The sequence below is a fragment of the Schizosaccharomyces japonicus genome (genome assembly GCF_000149845.2).
Source record: "Schizosaccharomyces japonicus yFS275 unplaced genomic scaffold supercont5.2, whole genome shotgun sequence".
Classification (NCBI taxonomy): domain Eukaryota; kingdom Fungi; phylum Ascomycota; class Schizosaccharomycetes; order Schizosaccharomycetales; family Schizosaccharomycetaceae; genus Schizosaccharomyces; species Schizosaccharomyces japonicus.
This window is the reverse complement of record NW_011627861.1, coordinates 2506422-2527634: the sequence shown is the minus strand read 5'-3', so window position 1 is coordinate 2527634 and position 21213 is coordinate 2506422. Positions and strand designations below refer to the sequence as shown.

Below are 21213 nucleotides of genomic sequence, written 5' to 3'. Positions count from 1 at the left end.
ACAAAGGCGAATAGTAAGCGGTTTGGAATTAAAACACCCGGGAACCAAAAATGAGAGAGAACATTAGATGCGAGGAGTTATTACACAAAACATAATCTGGGGGAACTGAGCGTACTTACTCTCTTGAGTAATTAAAGGAGGACCATATACCACCATTAGGCAGCATAACGTTGGCAGGAAATTCGTTAAGTGTGGTTGGCATATCTTTGGGATACGTATCAACAGGCGTTTGATCCAAAGAGTATGCACTCGAGAAGTCAGAAAAGTCTGTATTTAGCATTGTAATGCTTTTCAAGTCAAGGGAGCCGCCATCCTGTAGCATGGACAATGTGTTTTCTATAGGCACTTTTGAGGACGAGGAAACGGGCAGCTCTTCCATTAAACGAATGAGCCTTTTCAAATAGGTTGCAAGAAAAGAAACACGCAGGCTTGTAGAGCTCCGACCAAGAATGGTGAATATTACATGCATCAGCTTGACAAGCTTAATATCGGGCTCCGTAGGTTCCCTGTCTGGATACAAAGCATGTCCAAGAAACAAGACCACGCAACAAATAAACGCTGTTTCTCGAAACAGTGGAACGGTCAGTATCGTCTCAAGGCATATGTTCCGAAGCTGCATGATAGCTTGACGAGCACTTTGCATGCATATATCGTAACTAGACTCCACTTGTCGGCCATTAATTGTAGAAGGCGGTGTAACTTTGTGAATAAAAGGAACCCGATGAAGCAGCAATCGCTCACTTATGTACAAAAGCTGAAGATATTTAACCTTAACGGTGTGAGCATGTAACTTGGGATCATTTTCTGTGTGTTGTAAAGGATAGGTTAGGGAATTATACCAGGACTCCAACGAGAAATCGATGGTGTACAAGTTTTGAATAACCTGTTCCAGCGGTGGATTGAGCGACAACGAATCAAAAAACGTTATTATCCGAGATTGGATGCATGTCAAGCTAATGTAGCAACGAACAAAGCTCTCAAATACCTCAGAATATTCGCCATATATATGCGAAGAAGAATAGCTGTGAAAGAGATTTAGATCAAATTCTTCCTCCTTAATAAGGGGAGGCCGTCCAAATGAAACGGCAAGTGAACGATCTAGCATAAACACACACGTCATTAGGCATGCGTGTTCATATTTTTCATTGTCAGAAAGGTTCACTGATTTGTAGCTTGTGCTTAAACCCATAGCCTTCACCATCACAACAAGTTTTCCAAAAGCCTCCCATGAATATTCCATCATCCGTAATGTGCGGAAAGCGACTGTTGCCAAAATGAGTAGTTGCAAGGAGAGTGTCGAAGGGGTTAGCGTAAGCACTTTGTATGCGCGCAAGAAACGATTGAAGAAATAAAGAAAGTCAAGAATGGGGATCTCCTCAACCATTGTGACCAGTCGACTCTGACGTTGAAATGTGCCCATACTAAGGAGGAGGTTGAAGATCGCGTAGTCTATAAGCTCTGTAGACGAATCTATCGCAACAAAACCTGCTCCATGGCAAAAGCGCTGTAATATCCGGTCCTTGCAAAAGATCGGCAAGAATGGATACACAGTATCACAGTAAAAATTGACATTCTCAGTAGCCCAATCTTTTGAAAAGGGAACATTAATGTCCGGAATTGAGTTTTCAAAAAGGCGACTCCACGTAACAGTAAATACATCATTAAGATTGGGAAACTCCAATTTTCGATTCATAGCAGTCGCGACTTCTGAAGAAAATGCTTTAAAAACAAAAGAAATGAGGACGGGCCAAAAATGTGTAAACCCGGCCCAAAGAGTCTTTCATATAAAATCCGTCAAACAATCCACCGGGCTTGTGGTTGCCAGTGTATGCGGCATCGTCAATTTCTGCGATTGTCGAGGGTTCGTTAAGTCCGTACTCGGCATCACCCAAATTATCCTCTAACGATTTGGTTGCTGCATCCGCATTGAGATGCTGAGTCGAGTTCACGACGGAACGGAGCATACTTTCAATACGAATAAGTCGTTTCTCAATGTTTACGTTAGAGCCAGTGGCCGAGTTTTCTGTAGCAACCACACGTTTTTTTTTGCGAACTCCGTAAACACAAGCAATATTCAGACTCTGACAGTTTGAACAAACCGGTCTTTCTCCCAAACAGCGAATTTTTTTCAATCGACAAGCATCGCATGCTTTACGGTACTTATTAGAAGAATTCGTGGCGTCGGAGACCGGTAGCGAGACCTGCGACTCGTGTGGGGAGGGATATCCTTGTGGAAAGTATAAGCCAGTTGAGGGATAAGCCCTGCTGTCCGTCCTGGGATCAGGGGAAACAGAAATGCCATCTTCGTTAGACATGCTCATTTTAATCAATTGAAAGAGGCGATGACATAAAACAGTTCAATGCGTGTAAGGGAGCGAAAAAGGAGAGAAAATTATAAATAGACAGAACGAGATTAAACCAGCCGAGCTATTCCACAATTATATGCGACAACGAGAGAAAACCAAGTGTGAGCTTTAAAGCAAGAGAAAGAGAGGGTGAAAGAGAAGAGAGTATATGGGGAACGAGGACGTACAGGTCTGTTAATAGGAAATGAACCAAACGAAACGAATAGCAACGACCAAAATAGAGAAATATATAATAGAAAACACACGCACCAGTCAAGGAGTATAGAAGGAATTAGAAATGCAAAAAGATAACGGGTGAGAAGACGGTGAGTGAGTCTCAAAGCAAATTAGGCAAATGGATACTGGGGAAAAACAAGGGAAAGAAGAATTGAAGTCAAACGAGTTGGGGTAATGAGGCCAGAAAGCTCGAAAGAGCACACAATGAGATGCTGGCAAGGTCGAAAATGTTCGCCGCTGAGACAAACACGTAAGAAATGACGCAGTACACTTCTGGCAGCTAGGAATTCCTATCAATTGCTGAATATTCGAACGAAAGACAGATCCTGAATTGTAGTCTCATGCAGGCACGCAGTGCAAGAGAGAGATGAGACAGCACCGAGCCAAAAGCCTTAGCAACAAGATTTCGCACTAAAATGTAGGAAAAGACGTGTCAAATGAAACAACCTCCACCAAGAAACAAATATATCTCAGAAAAAATAGCGCTTTGACAGCCGAAAATGTGTTTTTTTCTGGGTTGTAAACGCGTGTAAAAGAAACGACTTTTGCTGTAAGAACGAGTACTCAATTCTTAAAATTCGTTCACCAAAGATACGAAGAAAAAGCGAACGTTCGTGAAATCGTGAACAGGAAGAAAATGTACGCGAAAGAAGGGAAGCACCACCGACCACGGTGGTGAATCTTCGTCCGTGTTTTGTATAATGAAGCCGGGAAGTGTGAGACTACGAACGCATTTAAGGTTGTCGAAACGGCGCGACTCACCGAATCTCCAAAAGCATACAACAAATGAACAACAGAAGTGCTTGTCTGTATGAAACACATCTGTTCCTTCATTCCTCCTGTATATAATTGCTTTTTGCTATGACGTTATTCTGGAAAGCTAATTTTTCGAAACGGTTCGTGACCTTTTCAAAGCATGCAAACAATGATGAGACGTTACGAACGGCTCTTTACGTGAGATTGCTGACCGCGAGGACGGAACGAATCGTTAATGCTTAACTGCATCCACTTCTAGGGAATTGCACCTTGGGGAGCGATTTCATTAGACAGCCTAGGGCACTTATTTGGACGAATGGTGCATATGGCACTTGGCTTACAGCGGCTCGAGTTGTATGACGTGCGACGATTCAGGGTTACGAGCGAACCAGGGAGCCTGGATGCGACGAGCGAAGATGGCTCTCCAGTTAGTGGAGTGACGTAAGTTGGAGAATAGCAGACATAGATTTGATGACGAGCGAGATGGGAGGGTGGAGTTTCGGAATAAAATGCATGTCTCGTGACTTGCATAGCCGAAAAGACGTGGCAGGGTCCAGCCTAAAAAGTGGCCCTGACGAATGAGAAGCGAAAATGAACCCCGTAGGGGAGCGAATTTTGACGAATGAAAAGAACGAGGCTTTCGGCTGCTCTAGGGCTGCTTGTCAGGTGCGGACAAACTTTATTCGGCTGGGCGCAGCCTGCGGTCGGCCCTCTATGGGGTCATTAAATCGTTCCAAAAAACTTTCTCAGGCTCCCATTTTTGTACGAAGAGCAACCCAGTTCTGGTTTTTGCTCACACAGAAAACCTGCTGCTTTTTTCGAATCTCTCAGTTTTTACAGACAGGCGAGCGTGACAACGAGTGTCGCTTATTTGGCGCTAATAATAGCCAATCAAATCACGAACCGCTGAGTTAGTTCATTCTTTCCCGCGAAAACCCCCTATTCGCTGAAGGCGTATCGAGAGTTGCTCCGTGAATAAGGCCCTTCCCACTCGACAGACATCAAAATAGCAGCGGATGATATGCACGGAGCCAGGGGACGGAGGCTACTCTAACGACGCAGCAGCTTGTAGTGCTGGTAGAGTTTACTAAAGAGTATCTAGCGTTGCTCTCCTGTTTGTCGTTGGCTTCTTTTCCAGAAGTCGCCCGCTTATCGAAGCGAAAGGGACGTGGGGAGAAGATAGCTACGTCATTCTTTCGCACGTGAAATATGTGGAGTGGAGAGGACAGGAGTCCCTCGCATGTCATTTCTTCGACGAAGAGCGATAGGAAGCGACTGGGGTTGTGGGTGATGAGGTGATGTAGACACAAAAATGAGATCTAAAGGGCTCGCTATTTTGAAGATCGGGAACGGCGTTTTCGCTTTCGTTAGTACTATGATTGTGTCCCCCGCATTACCGTTCTCCACTTCCCACGAGTGGAGACCATTTCTCAGCGGGTAGCCGCTCGTCCACGGCTTAAGCAAACGTGCTAAAGTCACATGTTGACGAACTCTAACGCTGTTAAGACCGAGGTCACAGCAAGGTGACGGATGTGTCGCCTTTGTCGGCTTTCATTTATTGTTCGAGTTCCAAGGGACCCACGTGGTTGCGGGGATGGAAGCTTTATTGAAACCTTAATGCTGGTCGCATGACATCATCCAGAGTCCTTTGTCGTCGCGTACCAGCTGAATAACCTGCCAATTCCCAGACACACCAGTGCACATCGTTCCCCCGTTTCCCGTCCCTTCTACACTAATAACACACATACTACGCACATTGAGATATCGGTACGGTCATGCATACGGCGACACGTTCAAGAACTATCCGGAAGGCCACGAAAAAGGGTATTCCTTTCATTCTTATGGTGGTAGGAACAAGTGGTCTTGGTCGGACAGCGTTTGTGAACACATTGTGCGAGCGGCCGCTTATTCAACGACGTGATAATTTCGATCCTGCTGATACTGCGGCTACTCCAAATGTCGAAATTGTTCCTTACCATGCGGGTATGTTAGAATTCATTCTACGGAGTGGTGAAAACGCGTGAAGAAACGCGTATGATTGTGGCTTTTGACTCACCTAGAACGGTAGATTTGGAAATGGAAGATAAAACAAAGATTTCTCTCACTGTTTTGGATGCACTTAATTTTGGAGAGGCAATTAACAATGAAAATAACTTTGAAATTATTCAGAACTACATCGAGACACAATTTGACAATGTTCTCGAAGAGGAATCACGAATCAAGAGAAACGCCAGATTTCAGGATAATGTATGTGGAGAAATGGAGCTTTTGTTCCGATCACTCACGTTTATGCGTGCTAACTTTATTTAGCGCGTACACGCGTTGATTTATTTCATCGCACCTACAGGCCATGGTTTACGCGAATTAGACATTGAGCTGATGCGGCGTCTGGGACCGTGTGTTAATATTCTCCCCGTCATCGCTTTGGCCGATTCCCTAACTCCAGACGAACTTGAACTGAATAAAAAGCTTATAAACGAGGACATAGAGCGCTATCAAATCCCTGTGTATCAGTTTCCTGTCAACGCGGAAGAGCACGATGATAATCTCATCCAAGCCAGTGATTACCTTCGCTCGTTGATGCCATTTGCTGTTGTCAGTTCTGATCAGCTTGCTGAAATAAACGGCCAGGTTCGTCGGGCTCGTGTTTATCCGTGGGGAATTGCTGAAGTTGACAACCCCGAGCACTCAGACTTCCAAGCCTTACGTTCGGCACTCTTCCAATCCCATCTGGATGAATTGCGTGAAATGACGACCGATGTACTTTATGAAAACTACCGTACGAAGAAGCTTTCACAATCGCAACTTGTTCTCAACGCGAGCAGCCCCATCGTTCCTAATGTCCAGACTGATATTCTCAGGGAGGAGGAACGTCTGCGAGCTATCGAGATGTCCGTTCAGAAGGAGATTGAGGAAAAGCGTCGCCAGTTGCTAGCCCGTGAGGAAGCATTACATGCCCTCGAACAAAAACTTGCTGCTGCAAACTTGAATGCGGGTGTGAACGACTCTCAACCTAACACTATTACTACATCTATACCAACACCGACGCTGATGACACCCACGATTGTTATGAAGGACGTATCTGCCCCCATAGCTGCCAGTAACATCCCTCAAGGAGCATGAGGGACGTGACAGGACAAGTGTTTGTATTTAGGTGAAAGCTATTATTGACGATGTTGATGACAAAGCCCTCTCCAGTTTGTCCAACCAACCGACTATTCATGAAACCATCAACTATTACTGCAAAGGATAAACAGTTAATTAAACAGGCCTGAAAGAATGAAGCATATGAACATTAAAAATTTCAAGAAGCGATGTGGGAGCCGTCGAGGGCTGGCCCCTCAAACGATGTTTTTTAGGCATCGTCACTGATCTTAATGATGACCTTGCCACGACTTCTTGAAGACATGGATTGTTGAAAGGCGCCCAGGGCATCATCAAACGTATGTACACTGTCCACCACCGTCTTCATGTGGTGTTCTGTAAAGAAGTCGGTGAACTCCTTCAACAGCTTAGGCTGGACATTCAACGTGAAATCTGTGTACTTGTGCACTGAACCGCCTAAGAATCTAGGACGAAAATCTCGCAAAAGCTTCAGCGAAAGGTAGGAGAGCTTGAAATCAGCGGCGATACCCACATAGCTACCATCAGACTTGAGGAACTTGTAGGAGTTCTTATACAACTCATAATTTTCGCCAACAGCATCAAAGACGGCATCGTAAGGAGCGAGGTCGTTGAGTCTGTCCAAAACATCTTCGGTTGTGTAGTCAATTGTGTATGTGGCGCCCAACTCGTGACACAGGGTCAAGTTTCTCGTGGATGATACCGTTGTCACTTCACAGCCTAGGGCTCTGGCAATTTGGATGGCAAATGTTCCTACACCGCCAGAGCCGCCGATAACGACAAGACGTTGGTTGCGTCTCATGTGCATTTGCTCTGTTAAAGCCTGGAAGGCAGTCATACCGGCGATACCGAGTCCAGCGGCCTCCTTCAATGATACAGTGTCAGGAAGACCAATTGTCAAGCTGCTGTCGCACACGAGGTGGGTACTGAGTGCACCTTCGTGTGTAGAAAGCAATTGACGAACATCCTTGACGCCCCAAACTCTTTGGCCAACAGTAAGGTCTTTCACATCCTTACCAACGGCAAGCACCGTTCCGGAGAAATCTTCACACGGAATGACGGGGAAGGACATAGCGACCTTACCGAAGATGCGATGGATTCTCATCACCTTGTAATCCAAAGGGTTGAGGCTTGTGTACGCGACCTTCACAAGAACTTGAGTAGGGGACAGCGAGTCTGCATCTTGCACAGGTCCTTCACCCTTTTCCAGGACGGCCTCTGGAGATCCAGTACGCTCGTACTTCCAGAACTTGCGAACCTCGGTAGGAGCGGGAGCGGGAGATTCAGTCGCTTGAGTTTCTTGCGCCATGAAGCTAAGAGAGATTGTTACAATTAAAGAAGAGAACCGATTTGCAGTTACGTTACTGCCACGAAGGACGAGATTGTTTGGAATGTAGTTGGTTCTAACCGGGTTGCGTTTGAGCTGCGTAACTTGGGTTTTGCTAGGAATAAGTAGCTGCCCGTCACACGTGCGCCGCACGGATTTTGCGGGTCAGGGGTAACGGATGCGTCATTGTCTTTGATTACTAGTGACAAACTAATGCATCATAGCTGGCGCATCAAAAGCCATTTTACATAGACAAAGCTGCTGTACCATTCAAAGACTTAAGATAGAGGAAGCAGGGATGTAAGGCGGCGGGGAAGATGACGGAGACATGTGCAAATTGCGGGGTTAAAGGGGGGAATGAATAAGGCGGGGAGTAGAGAAGTAACAAAGGAATCTATGTAATAATGAGGTAATAAAGAAGATGAATAAATTAGGAAAATCAGAACAAAATTAATAAACAATAAATAAAAAATAATTAATAACAAAAAAAAAAATAATTAATAACAAAAAAAAAAAATAATAATAATAAATAAATAAATAAAAAATAAAAAAAAATTTCAAAAAATATAAAAGCGTATAAAACAATGAGAATTATCTATAGTCAATTAGTGAATGACACAATATAACAGTTAAGAAGATAGCCAATGCTAAAAGCGTGAATCGTGATAAATGGGTAACCATGTAAGATAGTGATTATGAATAGTAGAAATCATGTAGTATGTTTTCTGTCGTATTAATAGTCAAAAATGATCGTGCAAGGAATACTTATGTATATTTTTGAGAAGGTTTATAGTACTAATAATTTAAAGTATAAACCTGTAACATTGAGCAAGGTATTGCTGGCACTTCTTTTAACCATACAAATCCAACTCAAATTCTAAATGTTCTTTGGCTACTTGACTACATGCCGAAAATGCTATGTTAAAATTCGAGTTCTGCTGTCAATCGGTGTATCGTCTTACAGCTTTTAACATTTGATTTTTCCTCTTCAATAGAATAAAACATAACGTCTAGAAAGTGACTTCACGAGCTTGATTGATCCAGCGGAATTCTAGCGGTGTTCTCCTTGCATTCATTTCAGAAAGGTTAAGCAATAGTATGATGATGATTTAATTATAGTATTTTAGTTTACGAAGTCATTACCACTTATCCAATTATTGCAGACTTTAATTAGAGCGCTTACAATTAAACAAATTTCCTAAGCTGCGCACCTAGATTACAGACAAATGCAAAATAATTTATAGAGATAACTGAATTTCATTGACTGACTAGCATCTGATTACTTTAATACCCAATTGCCTCATATGCAGTAGGAAGACAATATACATATTGCTAATATATTATTTTACGACCACTCAAGTCATGTTAAAACAACTGCACTACGATATGTAACTATTAACCAATTGGTCACTTTAATTCTATTTTATTTTTGAACCACAGTAATAAAAATGTCTCTAAATCACATATAATCGGCCGAAAGAAAGGAAACGGAAGAAGGGCGGTATTACAAAAGAACGGTGGATGTAAAGTTACATGAAGCATGTGATGGGGGGAATATTGTAGCAAGGAATTCATGCTCGCTGGTCGAGGATGTGAACTAGTTGAAATCAAGTCAAGCGAGGGTAGCTTCATAAACTGCACCAAAGTTACTTACTCCTGCAAGAGGGCGTGGCGAAGTTCATCCATGTTATGAAATCTCGCATTTAAAAGTGGAAGGGATTTGCTAAGTGCGATTGTTGCGTCAGGAATGTACGAGGCAGCCCGCAAAGCTTGAAGCATATCCATGGCATCTGCTATAGTACATGACTGGTCATCTAGTATACATCGAACGAGAAGCCAGATGATTCGACGGTCGCACGAGTTAAAGGTCACTTGAGAGAACAGAGACAAATAATGTCCAAGCCCGACAAGCGCAAAAGAAGCTTGCGGGTTCAGTCGCAGAAGAGCATAGACTAAATGTTGGGTTGCAATTTTTTGAACGGCATTCTGTCGATGAACGATGGACCGAGCTCGAGAGGGGGACCAAGCAGACTTTTTGAAGAGACCAACGATTACTTGCAATATACTTCGTCCGAAATATTGCGAGTACAATTGTATTGTTTCTTCATAACGGCGCTGCTTGTTGTACAGTAACAACACGGCGGCTATTACTACCTCGGTTCGTGCACTATTGGGGGAAATATGCTGGAGAAAGAGTTCGGCTTGTGCGAGCCGGTTATAGCGTACAAGTTGACGAAGAACGTATGCATTCAGTTCGTTTCCACCACGGAATTCAGGGCATAAACGAAGACGACGTAATTCGTGATGGATACGAGTAACATCTCCTTTTTGCAGGAATGGCATCAACCGGGAAGCGATAACAGGCGGTTTGTACGGAAGCAGGCCGACATGGGCTGTTGCTGTGATTATTTCCCGTACGAACTTAAAACAAGAATGCTTAGAGAACGTTTGCAGCAACAATGCACACCATCGTTTGGGAAGATCAGTTGAGCCCCGAAATTGTTTCCACACCCGCTGGAGGAACAACGCAAACCGGACGTCTTCCGAACGTCGGGCAATTTGCAGCAGAGAGGAAATTCCAATTTTCAAACGAGTGGAACGAAACGCTTCTAGTTTCGTTCGTTCATGAGGCTGGAATTTGTCGCCAAAAATCAACCGTGCCATATGAACAAGAAAGGATGCCGATATGTAATTCACATCGTGAGCGAAAACAAATGCAAGCAATGTACGATAACACAAGTACCGAGTACAATCGGTCAATGCAATAGTCAACGGAGGAAGCACGTCGAGAAACGTCGAGTACAAGCCAAGCTGCAAAGGCAATGGGGCTCGCATAAAAAAGAGCAAGAAGTGGTGCACACAGGCATTTACGACACTGAATTCAGCGTGTGTTGCTACACACGTTTGTAGACTCCATCGAACAGTAAACACAGCCAACCATGGTTGCATTCGGTACAGTTCTTGAACAAGGTCAGGGAGTTGATTTTGCAGAACATTGAGCCATTCGTCCTGGCATTGTTTCATGCGTGTCCCATCAAATGGAGAAGGACAAACCCTAGTTGCTGAACCCAGTTTATTTGTTCCAATAGCCGAACAAGGAGTAGCCGAGTAATTATTCGACACATCCACACACGCAGCCGGCAATGTCAAATGCAGTCGTTGGACTTGTTGTAACCACTCTTGAAAGGAAGAACCCGATCCATCCTTCTGTACGTCATCCTTCACATCCTCGATGGAGTTCCCTTTTTGTGACAGTCCACCTTTCCAACTGGTGTCACAAACCACCGAATGTTTTATAGGTCGTCTCAACTCAGACAATAACGTCGAATGGATCCGTACACGTGTAGTCGAGTAAAAGATTCTAAAATTGCATTTTGTCGATAGAATCCGAAGTCGGCCACAGAGTCGCAGGGTTACAGCATTCCAAACAATTCCTGGTCCAGACAAACAAAAATATCGCATAGTAGCCGCCGAAGCAGCAAATTCATGACTTAGTAACGAAACTCGCGAAACCTGGAAAAGGATCTCGGACGCGAAAACAAAAACAAAAAACCAACAGGAACCTTAAAGACTGAGTTTATCTTTTTCTCTCTCATGCAACAAACCATACACCACTTTCCAGCCCTGCAGCATTCCGACGGTTGATGCTGCAAATGTTCAGTAGGAGAGCTCCAAGTTACTGCAAGAAAGACGAGTTTAGCGAAGTCTAAGGCGTTACTGTGCAACACGTTGGACCCAGTTAACGTATTTAGTGCAATTCAGCGAAAATTTGTGATAAGCAACGCATTCCAATGCACCTTTTAGTAACGCGCTGCTTAAACTCACCACCAAAAACAAGACCCACGAAACGATGAGCTGCTGAGTAAAGAGAGTTACATAACACACTGCTGAAGTTGGCTTCAAAAGACGAAGGTTCCAGGATCATTTCAAGTTGGTTTTAACCAACGTTTGTTTCAAAAAAAAAAAACGCACCTGGCTCGAGTTGAAAGTTCGTAGATACCGCTTCACGAAATCGACCTTTTTTTTGTAGACACCAATTGCTTGCTTTTTTGCGATCTACGACAATGAAGGTTCCAAACATCCAGGCAAATGCAATCCTAAAAAAGTTTGGATCTGAAATGCGAAAGCATTGGGTAAAAGAGCCTGTATGGTATCAAGCAGTCGTACAAACACCACCAACTTTTCAGTTTCAAAAGAGGATTGTGCCAGGATACGAAAAGGCAGTTGCAAAATGGCAAGCCACCGGCCATAAAAGCCAGTGCGGCTCTAACGGTAAGGTCCGTGCCAATATGTTTAAGTTACGCAAACTTAGGTGGCCGGAGGACGCCTTGCGGAAACGCTTTTACCAAGAGCATCCATGGGAGCTTGCTCGTCCTCGTATACTGTCCGAGAACGATGGTCAAGACTTCGTCTACTGTGACTGGAGTCGTATGGACCAGCCGAGGAAAGGTCTTGACGGTGAAAGTGTCGTGCAACGGACCTTGTGGCTCATGGAGCATAAAACTATGACACAAGAAGATGCTTATAACAAGGCGCTTCAAGAATTTTATAATCTTCGGGCGAATGAGGAAATTGAGCAACGAGTCGCCCTGGATCAAGCACAAGCATTGGGTGCGTTACTCACTAAGGACGACTTGGAGCTCGGTTTCGAGTTGGATCAAGCTGCAGCGAATGACTGGAAGCAAAAAGCCACAGAACGTACGCGCTTGTTGCACGACAAATTTGTTGATCCCACACACACTTAAACGCAGCAGCAGACTTCATCAAAAAATACTGATGTCTCCGTAATGAAAACGGATGTTGCAGATAGCATGAAAATACTTATGAGCCTCCAGTACTGTTTCCAGACACCGTTGTCCACAAATGGAAATTAAACGTCGACAATGATACAACTAAATACCCCATAAAGCATGAACTACCCCCAACGTAACCACGAACAAGGGAAAAGTACACATTATCATTGTTGACGCCGTAGCCATATTGGTGTACACATTACGAACAAAAACTTGCTGGAACGTTAAAGAGAAGGATCAAAACACAAGTAACTTTTTTAGACAAACAAAGACCGCCCTTTTAGTCGTGATGATTGCCGGGAATAAATGTCATAACAATTTTTACCTCGTCTTCTTGGGCTTGGGCTTCATTTCTTCTGGAGGTACAGGATGCAGCATGATCTTTGTAGGCTGCTGGTTGTTGGGGACGTAACCCTTGCTCCAGTCGTTACCTGTAGCGTATGCATAAATGTTGCCGTTACGGTTGAATGCGGCAGCTGTGATGGGACCACCGACGTTTGGGTATCCTTTGAGACGCTGACGACTGTCTTTATCCCAATAGTTGAATGTACCGTCGGAACCAGCGGTAGCGAACGTGCCGTACTGTGGATGGAATGCTATAGAGTTTACGCTGTAGACATCTGCGTTCGAACCAACGATATTACGATGGCAACGGAAACTGAAATTTTGACTAGAATTTTTGTCGTCGACATATTGAATAGCACAACGACCCTCCACGCTCACGAGAGCATAACCCTCAGAGTTGGGGAAACAAGCGATTGATCGCGTTTGGAACTTAAGTGGGCTCATAGTAACCTTGAAAATTTTAGTAGGCTCGGAAAGATTAATGATGGCAACATTGCGCTCAGCACAGCCAACAACGAGAAGAGGGTGTACGGAATCCATAGCGTATACACGCTCCGGGAGACTAACGGTAGCAATAGGAGTAGATTGACGTAAATCCCAGTATCTCAATGTTTTATCCCATGAACCCGTCGCTAAAATGGGTGCACTGCCCATAGACTCAACAAAGCGAACACAACGAATGGCATCGTCATGAGCAGCTACTTGTTGGTTTTGTCCGGTTTGAATGTCAAAGACCTTAGCAGACTTGTCGACACTACCGGATGCAACTTTTGTACCGTCCCTCGACCAGTGAACGCTGAGAACGGGACCTTGATGGTCAAACATGGCCTTTCCAATAGTTTGGCCAGTAGGTTGAACCTCATAAATACGGACTTTGCTATCCCTGCGTAAGGTTAGACCTCATTAATTCGTTTTTTTTTTCTTGGTATTCATGCTTCTCGCTAAGCAAACGAAAGGAATCGCGAAAATTAAGCTTTACGATGCGATTCTTGAAGAAAAACACGAATCAATCGTCTAACGAAAGCATTTTAGCGTGTACATACCAAGAAGCAGCAGCCAAAAACTCTGCTTGAGGGGAGAAGGCCAAGTCCGAGACGGTGTCGTCAGGAGGCTGTTGCACCTAATGATACGTAAGTATGCCATTATCCAAAAAGAACACATACCATTATATCTTGTTGCAAATCGCCGGTGGTGCTGGAACCACCGGAGGACGTAGTATGGCCAAAGACCGTTGACATAATTCAAGTCGTCAAGTGTGATGGGTGAACGGTAAGAGCGAATTTGTGTGCCTAGGAAGCTTAAGCGGATTAAGCGAATGTATAACCGAAATATCTCGGTTAGAGAGTCAGTACTGAAACTGACTCATCTTAACAAAAAGCGCAGCCTGCTGTTGTAGCAGTCTCCTCCTATTTATCACTAGACATTTTCGTTTAGAAAACGCGTCTAGTTGTAATGAAAATGGTCTCTCCTTTTACTGACGAAAACCAATTTGGCAATTCAGTAGCACAATCCGTCTTAGACGCGTTTCGTCGCCTGCCATCACACGGAAAACCAATTGTTCGAGCAAACGGGCTAAAGGAATGGACCACTTTGGCTGGAATTGTTGCTCACAATGTTGAAGAAAACACGTTTGAGTGCATCAGTCTCGCGTATGTTGCCTTGAAAAGAGGATTTTGTTACTAACGGATTGCTAGCACTGGTGTAAAATGGTAAGTGTATTATATGGACCAAAAAGATGTACTATTGAATGCGTTCATACTTCAACAGTATTTCTGAAGGTGACCTTCCAACCTTCTCCCTTCTCCCTTCTCCTTCCTGTTACCCAGGAATGAACTATGACAGTTGATCTTTTGCTGACATTGACAGCAATGCTGTAAGCAAAATCGATCAGGCAAAATTAGGTTGCGTTCTTCACGATTGCCATGCAGAAATCCTAGCTCTACGAGGATTCAATCGGTAAGGGATTCAGCAGCGCATTCATCAACTAACGAATGTTTAACAAGTGTATTACTCGAAAACATAAAAAACATTAAGGAAGGAAAACCTTCAAACATCCTCATTAAAAAGGAAAAAGAAGACAAGTTTAAGTGCCCAAAAAAGATGACGTTTCACCTCTATGTTTCTGAGTGTCCATGTGGAGATGCAAGCATGGAATTGCTTATTAAAAAAAGTAAAGATAAAGAACCATGGCGGTTAAGGAACGAAACACCCAACCAACCATTAAGAGGTCGCGCGGATTTCTCCCAGTTGGGCATTGTAAGAACAAAACCCGGTCGCGCGGATTCGCCGTGCAGTTGGAGTAAAAGTTGTTCCGATAAACTAAGTGCTCGAGAATACTTATCGCTTTGTAATGCACAGACCAGTTTATTAGTCCAACCTATATACTTGAGCACCTTGGTACTACCAACAGAAGTGGTTGAAGAGTCTGCCATAAAAAGAGCTTTCGGTGCAACAGGGCGTTTGGCACCGCTTGCGGAGGTATGCATTCCTCCTTACAAATTTACACCGTTTCAAGTTCTGCAGTGTGATGTGCCTTTTGAATATGCAAACACAAGCAACAGTAGTGAGAAGAAAGTGACCAGCACAAACGTTCAACTGTGGATGGGCAACGTTGTCCAGCAACGTGAAGTTATTCACAACGGTATACGCTCTGGCGTGAAAGCAACAAACTTTGAGAAGGCTATGTCATTAGTCTGTCGACGACAACTCATGCATTTGTTAAAAGCAATTCAACCAGCATTAACGAACGACGCAAACTATGCGAATTGGAAAGAGGAAAACAAAGAAAGAAGGGAGGCAAAGCGTTTGCTTATGTCCGTTATGAAAGGATGGATGCCTAACGAGGGATCTGATTTTGTATGGGACTGACTTTTAGAGCATGCGTGTTCCTCAGGATTGCACCAAGTCTGAACAACGCCACTTGTTCGTCGTAGTCCACAAAGGGTATAATGCGCAGCAGCAAGGAATATGGGAGGTTTATTCGCGAAGATGGTAAATGATCACCGCATCATACCTAACTGTGTCAAGCAATGTGCAGCGGCACTAAGTGAGCTAGAGGGTTTTTCCTTGTCAGCGTTTCTGGTTTCGCGACTGTTGGCCGAATTTGGCGCTCGTTCCTCGATCACACTCTTGGATTTCTTCAACGGTGTGGAGAAACTATAGCACTTCGTGGGTGTTCCTTGTGTAGAACAACAATCAGCCTTTGAACTTGTTCGTTTTTGTCCAACCATCGACAAAGACATTGACTTTCGTAGTCTTCGAGTAGACGGTGAAGCGGATTGCATTAACGCGGCCGAAGAACGAATACCATATCGTCTCGATTGAGACCGGTAAGCAGATGCGGGAGAACTGTCGGTAGGGAGCATTCGGTTTTGTAGGCTTGACAATGTTGGTTTGGAGCATGTGGTATCTGATCCCTTTGGCGTTAAGAGTTGTTCACCAACACGCTGAGGTGGTTTAGATGGGGATTCCTGCAATATTCGACTGACAGTGGGTGTCGACATATGCAGGGGTCGTTTTGTAGTGGATACGGGCGTCTTTTGTTCCCAAAAAGTAGTTACGGATTCTGTTTTAGAAACGGTAGGAAGTTTCATACGTGAAACGATTGGCAATTCCCGAAGCGGTGAGTACGGTTGATTCACCTGGACCTTGTACATGGCCAATTGAAGTCTTAGACGGAGATTCTGAGCACATTCTCGAATATCTTCGGGAACATCAGGTCGGATATGTTTGGTTCTGACAGGATTAATGGTGAAAGACTTCATATACATTGGATCGGTCGTTCTGATCCCATTTCCAATGGATTTTCTTTCACAGCTTGAAACCTTGTAACTGAAAGTGTCCGAAATAGCACGTTTCTGCTTCGGAGGACATGTTTTGGAGGCATTAAATGTACTCATTTCGTTCTGATCTGAAGTATTGCTTGTCCTGTGTAACGAAGGCGTCTCTGGCGCCAAGTTTTCCGTTTCCAGCGCGTCAAAATTTAGTTTAGAATGGTTATCAGTAGAGCGGAGGACCTGAACATTAGATTTCGAAGGAGTCAATGGTCCTAAAACGCGTTCAACCGGTTCAACCATATTTAATAGTGCTTAGGAAAAAAAACGAACACCCTGGGTTCAAATTGTTAACAAAAGGAAAGAAAGACGAAATATTATGTCGAGAAATGAGGTTTAATGATTAGAACAGGGTATCCATAGAACGGTACAGGGTGAACGTTGCCAGCTTAGCTGTGAGTAAATGACGAGCAGCATGCCCGTAGTTATACCCCGCGACGCGACGCGTCGCGTCACGTAACGCGTCGCAAAACACGTTGGGGTTGACGCGACTCACTACACAACAAACTTCCATGATGTAATTGGCAACGCGTAAGACAACGAGTTTAAATGGAATAAGGTTTTAACCGAGCGCAAGAGGTATGAGAGATTGTCTGCAGTTAAAGAGGCATAGCTAGGAGATATCAGCTGCGAACATAAGCAATGTACTATGAAAAATTCAAAAAAAGATGTGTCTAGTTTACGAGAGTTAATATGAGAAGGTCACAATAAAAAAAATTATTATGATTGACTGTCTTGGACAAGGTAGTTATGACAGAACACATTCAAAATAATTTAACAGTATACAAAGGCGCTTCAGATAAGTTCGATTTGCAGTACCTTATTATCGTAGACTAAAATAAGTGTAATATTCAATTGTGTCGGGTCGTTTTTTTACTTCGTTGTTTATTCCACAACAAAGTTGACTAGCGTCATAAACGACTATTGGGGATTTCCACGAAAACAGTTGTATACTTAATGTTCAATAAATGTTGTTAATAGTATTTTTATTCTCTAAGTGTCACCCTAATGTAAAGTTTATAAAAATCCTCTGTCTAATTATTGAAGCAGCCCACTCCACTCTTTCAACTTGGCGCAATCTTGATACTATCGAGCGCGATTATAAGTGACCTTGTCCAAATACCAACCTTCTTATTAATTAATTAATTAATTAAACTGTTTATGATTTTTCGCATAACGAATTAAAATTAAGGGATTTCGACTCGATAGCAATTCCCGAGTGTTCAGTTCATTCTGGGAAACTAATTCATTCTTTCCGTAATGTTCGTCACGAGATATAATATACCGATGTTACGAACTTGTAGATATTGAAGACTGCAATCAATCAAACTTGGTAGTGTACTGGGTTTCGTTGTTAACGACTTACAGGAAAAGATTAGAAGCTGGTAAATGTAACGGAATGCTAAATTCTGTATTTGGATCTCAATTGATTTCCGTAATTTTTATTTGCAAGCGTACATTAGAATTCATAAGCACAGTTTACAATATTTGTATAAGCGTGTGTATGTTATCGCTGAAAGAGAAAAAAATACGTTTCAGCCGACACATTAAAAGAATGCTTAATATTATGTAACATGATCATCAAGCCATTATGCTAATTTCGTAGACGCCAGTAGAACAGTGCACTAAAATATAGCGAATGCAAAAGGGATAGCAAATATGATGAACAGAACGAGCGCAAGCGCACCTGTATATCTCTCTATGCTCAACGTATCGCCATTTTATTGACATGGGTGGGCAATCATAAAACCAAAATTAGTTCTGGGAATTTAAGATGGTTTCAAATAACCTCCATGTTAAAAGTTACGTCAAAAAAAACTCTAAAGAGACAGAACCCTTCGACTTTGTCTTGGGTATCTAAAAGAAGCTGTTGATAATTTATAATTTATAATTTAAAGTACCTTCGTTAGAGAACATGATTTCGTGTTGCAAACAACTGGATTCTTAGATTTGATCGGATCTCAGTTATGTTAGATTTGGAACGTTGAACGTGTAGCTCATCCATTAATCATATATATATATATATATATTAATTCGCTCACTTAAAACTAGCAGGGGAAGTAAATTTGAAACAATTAACACCCACCTGTAATTCTCTCTATACACACAGAAATGATAAATATGTAAATTATTTAATTCGCTAAGATGCCGTTCAGTTAATATAATTGCAAACCGTAAATTCAAATGTTTTGAGTTTCAATCATAAACTTTAGAGGTAAAACAACTTATGAAATTAGATTGAATAGTAGCTGATGCAGTGACACGCCTGAAATGACAGAAATTCATTATATCACTCTGTCTAAGATGAGATAGAAAGTATTGTTAACGGGCAATCGAATTTAGGAACGGTTCATAAAACGGATACAAGATACACTATTCATCCGAGTTAATTGTATATACCAAGCCCATTATCTGCCAATTACAGAAGCGTCTTCCATAAACAAAGGACTAGATGAACCGTCAACAGCTGCAAGTTCACAAAATTTCCCTCGTATCGCCAACGGCATTAATCATTGTGACGCTCCATGAAAGGAGTTATTTATATTCACTATTTGAGCAACCAAGTTCCATACTCAGGGTGAAGGCTAAGCATATATCGCTTGGGTTGGAAGGTTATGAACAACATCAACACGCTCATATCATCACAGGGAATTTGCAGTTGTCTCTGGAATATGATAGGACGTTGGTATTAGCTTGTTCATGTTAATGAGAAAAATGTCGCAATTATTTGTCGCATCTGCGACTAAGCGACACACGCGGTTGAAAGCTTAAATTCGTCATTGTCTTAGACTTTGATACACAAGGTTTGCAGTGTTTCCAGCGTAGTAAGTAAGACAATTATTATTGGGTAAATTCGTTTAGCTTCATTTAACACGAGAGAACATTATTCCGCTTTGTCGCGCTGTAATAAGTTCGTCCGAATTTTTTCCTATTCCAATATACTATTCATCATGTTAAGAGCCGTTTTTGCGTACTGTTAACCCGTGGGTCAAAAGTATGGACAGAAAATAGTAATGATTTTACAACTTAACACAGACTTTGTTTAAAGGAGTCATGTTAAAATGAGAGAGTGCCCCTCTGCTTGAGGTTTGGGCGTCACAATGTTAACTTTACCTATTGAACGCGATGGGCAGCCTAACATTATCACTGTGTACTCAGAAGTGGCTACTTGGCCTGTAAGTGGAAATTGTTACCAATTCGAAGACTATGGATACTACCAGCCGTTCATAAAACTGAGTCCGAAATGTCACAAAGATGCTGCTTTTGGGTATATTGTATATGATGCAAACAAGACTGTTGACATTACGAGTAATGTGACAAACGAATTTGGACACCCGGCGGCTTTCGGTGACATTGTCGTTCTAAACGGTTCTGAATACGTATATTCGAAGGGAGTTTTTAGTCCTTCGTTTAACGAGTCGTCGGTCAAAGAGATTACGATTGATTTACCCAAAGCCGGAAACTACTGTTTGTGGATTCAATCTCTCAAGAATACTACACACAAGCGCAAAGACTATAAAGTAAAAATTCTAATGTATGGGGTGTATTCTGGTCTCCCAATGAAGTTTTCTGCTGCTTTTCGTATTACACCTCTTCTGTTGCCCGTCCTCTCATCTGTTCTCTTGACATTTTTGTTCACAAATTGCTTTTCATATCTCATCATTTTATAGAAGTATCAGCATTGAAAGGGTATTATAAATTCCATTAATATTTCTATACGTTTCTTAGCTTTCGTTGAATATTCGATTTTAAAACAAAATGTTCTGCTGAAAATTCATTGAAGTTTCAAATTTCATTAAACCAACTCTTGCTATCCTAACATCTCAATATTGATATGCGGTGTTTCGTTTTTACTCTCTACTTCATACTTAATAAATCGTATTGTTTAAGTTAAGATGATGGAAATGCTTGAATATAACAATACGTCTGTTTTAGCAGTTCAGCATAATCTCTGATGTATGTGTTTCAGTAATTCATATTTCTTTCATATACCAAAGTTCACCAATAAACAGGTAATTGATACAATTACATTATTCAAAGAACTTTACGGGGTAGGGATAACGTACTAATTCATCTCCAAGAAATACGGATTAAAGCAGAAATTTGATAGCACTTACATTCCATAAATCTATTATTAAAATTATGTAATAATGTTCTAACCCAAGTTAGCATACCGAATCTCATTCTAAACATTAGATGTACAAATGTCATAAACCCCGTACTATAGACCCGTTTATTCAAACATCTATTAAAGACACATGAAACCGTGCTTAGATATATTAATACAAAGTAAGAATGCTTGCGCACACAAGCGTCTCGATGTAATATTGCATTTCCGCACATCAGAAGACTAGTTCTAAACCCTAGGACTAAGTCTACTGTGTCATGGAAATTATATCGGAACACAAGTCGACACTCAATACGCGCAATTGTGCAGTAAGACCATCTTTACG

General features: G+C 42.4%; 10 protein-coding genes across 10 annotated transcripts; 4 read left to right on the top strand and 6 right to left on the bottom strand.

The window, feature by feature from the left end:
- Positions 1–115: 115 nt before the first annotated feature.
- On the bottom strand, positions 116–1420 carry SJAG_04373 (hypothetical protein; the record flags this gene model as incomplete). The annotated part of the gene is made up of 1 exon (XM_002175447.1): positions 116–1420. The coding sequence occupies one exon, from the start codon at positions 1418–1420 to the stop codon at positions 116–118; it is 1305 nt and encodes a 434-aa protein (XP_002175483.1).
- A 301-nt stretch (positions 1421–1721) lies between these two features.
- Positions 1722–2315, bottom strand: SJAG_04374 (hypothetical protein; the record flags this gene model as incomplete). Its single annotated transcript, XM_002175448.1, has 1 exon — positions 1722–2315. One exon carries the CDS (start codon positions 2313–2315, stop codon positions 1722–1724), a length of 594 nt encoding a protein of 197 aa, XP_002175484.1.
- A 2380-nt stretch (positions 2316–4695) lies between these two features.
- On the top strand, positions 4696–7933 carry SJAG_04375 (septin Spn3). Its single transcript, XM_002175449.2, has 3 exons — positions 4696–5321; positions 5407–5585; positions 5649–7933. The coding sequence occupies exons 1-3, from the start codon at positions 5114–5116 to the stop codon at positions 6459–6461; spliced, it is 1200 nt and encodes a 399-aa protein (XP_002175485.1). The 5' UTR covers positions 4696–5113; the 3' UTR covers positions 6462–7933.
- Positions 6520–8131, bottom strand: SJAG_04376 (peptidase). The gene has a single exon (XM_002175450.2). The coding sequence runs from the start codon at positions 7768–7770 to the stop codon at positions 6694–6696; it is 1077 nt and encodes a 358-aa protein (XP_002175486.1). The 5' UTR covers positions 7771–8131; the 3' UTR covers positions 6520–6693.
- Positions 8132–9031: 900 nt separating this feature from the next.
- SJAG_04377 (hypothetical protein) lies at positions 9032–11740 on the bottom strand. The gene has a single exon (XM_002175451.2). The coding sequence runs from the start codon at positions 11248–11250 to the stop codon at positions 9439–9441; it is 1812 nt and encodes a 603-aa protein (XP_002175487.1). The 5' UTR covers positions 11251–11740; the 3' UTR covers positions 9032–9438.
- On the top strand, positions 11663–14089 carry SJAG_04378 (ribosomal protein subunit Rsm25). Its single transcript, XM_002175452.2, has one exon. It carries the CDS (start codon positions 11853–11855, stop codon positions 12531–12533), a length of 681 nt encoding a protein of 226 aa, XP_002175488.2. The 5' UTR covers positions 11663–11852; the 3' UTR covers positions 12534–14089.
- On the bottom strand, positions 11674–14242 carry SJAG_04379 (RNA export factor Rae1). The gene is made up of 3 exons (XM_002175453.2): positions 14090–14242; positions 13970–14046; positions 11674–13809 (listed from the first exon to the last, which is right to left on the bottom strand). Exons 1-3 carry the CDS (start codon positions 14162–14164, stop codon positions 12903–12905), a joined length of 1059 nt encoding a protein of 352 aa, XP_002175489.1. The 5' UTR covers positions 14165–14242; the 3' UTR covers positions 11674–12902.
- SJAG_04380 (tRNA specific adenosine deaminase) lies at positions 14096–16306 on the top strand. Its single transcript, XM_002175454.2, has 4 exons — positions 14096–14575; positions 14621–14635; positions 14793–14882; positions 14930–16306. Exons 1-4 carry the CDS (start codon positions 14379–14381, stop codon positions 15792–15794), a joined length of 1167 nt encoding a protein of 388 aa, XP_002175490.2. The 5' UTR covers positions 14096–14378; the 3' UTR covers positions 15795–16306.
- On the bottom strand, positions 14578–17182 carry SJAG_04381 (negative regulator-MBF). Its single transcript, XM_002175455.2, has one exon. It carries the CDS (start codon positions 17000–17002, stop codon positions 15926–15928), a length of 1077 nt encoding a protein of 358 aa, XP_002175491.1. The 5' UTR covers positions 17003–17182; the 3' UTR covers positions 14578–15925.
- Positions 17183–19117: 1935 nt separating this feature from the next.
- On the top strand, positions 19118–20576 carry SJAG_04382 (hypothetical protein). Its single transcript, XM_002175456.2, has one exon. The coding sequence runs from the start codon at positions 19861–19863 to the stop codon at positions 20428–20430; it is 570 nt and encodes a 189-aa protein (XP_002175492.1). The 5' UTR covers positions 19118–19860; the 3' UTR covers positions 20431–20576.
- Positions 20577–21213: the final 637 nt, after the last annotated feature.